The sequence below is a fragment of the Benincasa hispida genome, chromosome 4, assembly GCF_009727055.1.
Source record: "Benincasa hispida cultivar B227 chromosome 4, ASM972705v1, whole genome shotgun sequence".
In the NCBI taxonomy this organism is placed as follows: domain Eukaryota; kingdom Viridiplantae; phylum Streptophyta; class Magnoliopsida; order Cucurbitales; family Cucurbitaceae; genus Benincasa; species Benincasa hispida.
The window spans coordinates 41,913,966-41,919,965 of record NC_052352.1 but is presented as its reverse complement, the minus strand read 5'-3'; the positions used below and the strand labels follow the sequence as shown (position 1 = coordinate 41,919,965).

At 33.5% G+C, this 6,000-nt stretch overlaps 1 protein-coding gene across 1 annotated transcript; it reads right to left on the bottom strand.

Annotated features, from left to right (window-relative positions):
* Positions 1 to 1,833: 1,833 nt before the first annotated feature.
* On the bottom strand, positions 1,834 to 5,630 carry LOC120075042 (nifU-like protein 4, mitochondrial). Its single transcript, XM_039028191.1, has 6 exons — positions 5,323 to 5,630; positions 5,070 to 5,231; positions 4,137 to 4,312; positions 3,026 to 3,129; positions 2,814 to 2,925; positions 1,834 to 2,288 (listed from the first exon to the last, which is right to left on the bottom strand). Exons 1-6 carry the CDS (start codon positions 5,519 to 5,521, stop codon positions 2,220 to 2,222), a joined length of 822 nt encoding a protein of 273 aa, XP_038884119.1. The 5' UTR covers positions 5,522 to 5,630; the 3' UTR covers positions 1,834 to 2,219.
* Positions 5,631 to 6,000: the final 370 nt, after the last annotated feature.

Sequence of the window (6,000 nt, the reverse complement as noted above, 5' to 3'; positions counted from 1 at the left end):
CTAATTCCCCAATCAGACGAATCCCTAAAATGGTAGGCATATTGAGTCGACGATCTGGTCATTCTCACCCGTGCAAATTAAAGGACCGCCTTCATAGGCAGTAGTTTACAACTCATTCAGGATTCAGGTCATGTCACATATGGTCATCCTGGTGAAATGTAAGTCTCTACTAAGATCAGATCATTTATAGCACTTTACAACACTTGTAACATCTACAAAGCGGGTCGTATCTATAGTGTTACCCAGATAAAGTACCCAGTCTTATCGATCTCCTACTGACCATTTAGGTTATCATTTAAACATGATCCACCTGATTTTTGTTTATTGGATTGAGTGTTTGCTCATAAAATAAAAATTATTTTAATAATAACAATTTGTTTATACATAATTTACAAATTACGAGAATATAGAGAGATTTAGGACACCAATCCCCAACAATCTGCCCGAGAATTCACCAATCTCAATGCTAATCTGCTCGAGATTCATATCGAGATTTTATATATTTTCCACATTTTACTTTAAAAAAAATAAAAAATCAAAATCTATCACTTGAGATCCATGTAAAAAAAAAATTCATTAGGATAGAAATTAGAATTTGGGCTAAAGATTTAAAAAGTTACGTAAGATTTTGATATAATATTTGGAGAAAATTTTAAAATATATAAGATTTAATATAAGATTTATGAAGTTCACATAATATTTTAGAAAAATTACTAGAATCTCGGTGTAATCTCTTCGATATGTATCGAGAAGTTAGAAAAAATTAATTTTTTTTGTCTAAATCTTGATGTCGATCTCGCCAGAGATCTATCGAGAAAAACTATATGAGCTTTAAAAAATAGTGCTAATTTTGTAAGATGAAAAACTCAAAGGTGCTATTTTCGATAATTTCCTTAGTTTATTGTCAACTAATACTTAGTGGATCACAAACTTAAAAATTTAATGATTTATAAATATAATATCACATTTTTAACCATTATTTAAATTAGAATCCAATTTTTTTAATCTACTACCAAACACACATAAAAATATGAAATACAATATTGTTTTCATTTCCCTTGTTTTCAAATTTCCGTTCTCAAGTTTCTTACCATACTCTTAGAGATCTATTAAATATTTTTTAAGGATAGACCTAATCCAAATAAATACTACAAACTTGAATGTTCACGAACTAAGTTTATTGATTTAATTATGACAAAAAAAATGTTACCAAATTGAAAGTCTTAAACTATGGTGATTGATCGATCACCTGCTTCTTGGACTAGCAAATGCAGCAAAACCAATAGGTCTGAATGCTCATGAATAAAGTGGAGGAAAGAAGGAAAAAAGAGGGAAACAAAAGAAAACAATACAAAATTGCGTTAAGCCTGCCTCTTAAATGAATTGCCACATCGATCCATAGCCTACAGAAACAAGCTGGTTGATGCATAAAGATTCACTCAGCATGAATATTTGTTTAAAGAGGACATTTAAATATTCAAAATCCATAATCACAAATCAACAAATGAACTATAGGAAATTACTTGCAGATATAAAGTAGCAACTACATCCACAACATGCATTGTCAAAAAGATTAAGCAACTTGGCAATAAAGCTCTGCATTAAACAATGTCAAGCCTCTTTTACAGCAAATGAAAATCTCAACCTAGAGAAAAATGGCTTCCACCATCCCACATTTCTCATCCTATGATATAAATATATATCTGGGATGCTCAAGAATCGTGAGAGGAAGGATTGAACTATAAATCTTTGAAATGATATTTATAGTATTTTTATCTACTGAACTATGCTCGAACAGGCCTGTAATATTAACAGCAATATTTGAAAATGTCCTGACATTGCAATACATAGAACAAAAATACTATTATTAAATGAACAATCGAATCTCTCTTACATTATCATATACGTTTGTCATGTCCAAAATATGTTAAGCCTTTGAAATCCCAGTTACGGTTCAATATTCACAGACTTCTTTTCTTAGCTAGGAATAAAAGTTACATGGTACTCTGCTCTATAAACCATGAAATAATTCGACCTCAACGGCCTTTTTATTCTCTGCACAAAAACAAGTACTCGCATGATCTGGTCACCCTCGAGATCAGTGTTCTGGCTCAACCTAACAAAGAATGAAACAACTAACCCATACGGTATAATCCTCAAGATCATTGATGTGGCTCAATATAACATGGAATGATGGAATGAATAGACCAACTCATTCTTTACTCCATCTGGCTGGTTGACTTTACATCCTCTTCGTCAAGGTCAAATTCTTGTTCCACGCCCTTCACCTATAAATTGAGAATAAACATTCAAATCATTGATAATCCAACCCAAAAAAAAAGTTTATGGTTCTAAGAAACATAAGAACAAAACACGAGGAAAGGAGCGACATACCAGAACTAAGCATCCATGTAACATTATTCTATTTCTGTTTTTTGGGCCATGAACTAAATAGGGACGTTTTTTTTTTTAGTTCTTGTCACTCTTTTTGCTTCTACTTGGTCTTCTACCTCTAAATTCTTTTGTAATTATAGCCTAACTCATATTTACAGTAGGACTTCTGTTCTGTAACATGGTGTATGGGGATATCTCATCTCCCCCTCCTTTGTAATTCTCCTTTTGGTAATGAAAATTGTGTTTACATACATATATACACACACACATACATACATGTATATATACACATACACACATATATATAAGAAGGAAAAAAAAAAAAAAGGTGATTCTCTACATTAGTTATCCCCCTCTCTAGGGTACATACTGCATACAAACATGAGCTTACAAATATATAAAGATCTTATAACTCTCACCTCAGGTACATAATGCATCAACATATTTTCAATGCCAGATTTTAGAGTGACGGATGAGCTTGGGCAGCCACTGCATGCTCCTTGCATTCTCAATTTGACAATTCCAGTTTCTCTGAAGAACACAGAAACGCAAAATTCAATATATATAAGAAATCATGCATAAAACTCCTGATGCTGTACGGACACCTTTAACTGAATGCAGCAAAACCTACTCGTTGTATCCCCTGTATTCAATATCTCCACCATCATCTTGCACTGCCGGTCGAATACGAGTCTCAAGCAGCTCTTTAATCATAGCAACAGTTTCAGAATCATCCTAAAAAGTAGGCACAAGTAGAGAATCTATTAAGAACCGAGCTGTATCAATCTACTAGAACATATACCTTTTAAGGAAAGATTCAATACTTGCAGCACGAAAAACAACCACCATGAGGTCAAGAACCTCAAAATTAAATATTACAAAAATATTAATTGACATCAAATAGAAGATGTGGACAAACTCATCTTGTGGGTAAGTAACTCAACTTCATTAACTAAACATACTCATTTTAATAACAACTAATCAGAGAATTTCACTGACTGGAAACAAAATACAATTACAGTAACTTTGTGTAAGTCCTTGTCAATTCTCTAGGTCCCCACAAGTGGCACAATAGCTTGCATATCCCTCCTTTTGTATTAATAATGGAAAAGCCCATCACTTAACAATAAAAAACAGGACGGAAAAAACAAAAGATTACTAATTTGATTAAGAGAAAATTGGATGTCCATCAAAAAGATCAATATGGAGATCAGAAAACAAGTTCTTAGCCAAAGTTGTACTTGTACCCAAAGGAGTAAGATTGTAAAATAGTAAGTTCAATAAGAAAACAGTGCACAAGTCTTCCATAGAAGTAACATTACCATGAATAGAACTGCAAGGCACCACATTATGCTATTAATACCATGAGCCTCAAGTACTTTAAATCTGAAGTATGATTTCATATTTCTATATTAGTACTTAAGGAACATAAAAAATCTATGTATATTAATTAATGTAGTTTCACCAAGGAACCCTTGTTCGACCTGGTATTACATTATGTAGAGTATAGCAAGAGAGGAAAGAAAATAATATAGAAATGCATAATTTGCAATCAACACATAAAATAACATAAATCATCATAAATATCCCCACAGAGAAAATAAACAAGTGTATCAACTCTTTGATTACTGCTTAATTATTAAAAAGTTTGGAGAAAAGCAACCACTATGTGATCTGAAAATTTGATTTGCTTCTTAATGAGTAAAAATCTAACAAGGAAGTGAACCAGTTAGAACACATACTTCTTTGATGGCTGTGTCCATGGCAGCAGCAGTTTTAGAGTCTAGAAACAGTGGTTGCCCAGAAGAATAGAAGTCCATGATTGCAGCAAAAATTTCAGGCTTTAGGAAATCCCAAGAAGCATCATTTGATTTTGTTACAGTAACAAAATCTGATCCAAAGAAGACTCGAACAACACCTGCACAAGCAATCGAGAAAGCCCCACACCAGGAATCAATAAAACCAGTGGGAATGCTAGTAATCCATCATCAAGTTATTATATCAATTAAAATATTCATCGTGAGCATATTACACCAGCAACCCATGTTTAGACTAAATACTGAATTCACTCATTCAAAGTCCACAAGTCAATCAACACAATCATATAAAAGATACTGTTGATGACTTAACTACATTTAGAAAACAATCAAAACTAACTTCATTTAGAAAACAATCATTTTCATAGAGAGAGAAGAAGCACTCAACTAAATTCAAACTTGAAAATTGAAAAACAACAATGTACACTTGTAAGAAAGAACATTCAAATATCAACAAGTTTACTGAATCCAGTCTTCACATTTAGGAAATTAGATGATACTTGAAGGAATTCGTATTCAGAAATCAGAATGTTACCGTGAAAAGGGAAAAAAAATGCGGTGCGGAGTTTGAAATGAATAGAAGTATAGTTGAGTTAAATATTGGAAAATGGAAAAATGGAAAAATTGAAAGGAAAAAGATAGAGATTGGGGAAAAAAAAACCAATACACATACACACAAAAAAGGGGAAAGAAAACCCTCAACGTTAACGCTGATACATTTCCAGACCTCTGAAGATCAACAGCTATGGTTTCTTTGAGACATTCGAAAATGGAGGCATTGGCAGATGAAGGAAAACAGTTTTCCAATTTGAAAATCCAACAGAAATCTATAAAGATAATATGGGTTAAAAAATGTACCATCGACACCATAAAGGGCCTTTGCTAGGGGGGAGTTCATAGCAGAACGCGCGTTAGGAAAATCAGCACTCCCAACTTCCATAACAGGTTTTCCAGGATAGAACATGAGAGACGAAGGATTGGGTGTTGATTGAGTTTGGATGAACATCGTTCTCCTCTGTCCTGAATGCAACAAAATTTAAACACATATATACAAAAACAAATACATCTGATACACAACTTTTCCATTAAGGGTTCGTCAAAGCCCACGCACCTCCGAATTGATTCGATTTCCATGAGCGCAAGTAAGAATTGGAGCAATTTCTAGACGATATAGAACAGGAAGCAGCTTCTTCACCGCCGAACATGGAAGAAGTTGTTGCGGCTGAGAAGAATCGAGTCTTCCCACCTCCGTGAAAAGCCATTAATGGAATTCTTCGAGCTCGGAGAATCAGTCTTCCTAAGCCCCTCATTCTCCTTCCCTCTCTGTGTCTTGCAGATTGAAGAGTTCTTTTGTTAAATACCTAGCGGTGAATAGCGTTGTGTTGACGAGGAGGATGAACGTAGGTTCGGTCTATGGTTTTTCGGTTCGAGCTGGTGTGGGTAGAGATGTCCATGGGATAGGATAGAGTCAGCATGCCATTTCCATCTCCGTTCCCACTCCCCATTTCATTCCCATCCCATGAAATTTTTTATAAGCATTAGGGCAGGATTCCCAGCAGAAAATTCGCAGGGATCGGGTTATCGTGGAAATTTTTATCCGTTACTTTTTTTTAAAAAAACCAATTAATTTAAATCACTTTCAAATTTTAATTAAATAATTAATTTTATCACCAAATTGTTTATTATGGTCAGTTTATATGACTATTTGAATTTAAAAATAAATTAATCAAATTTTAGCCTAAAAAAGCTAATTAATTTTTTAGTAGAAATAAATAAATATAAATCAAAT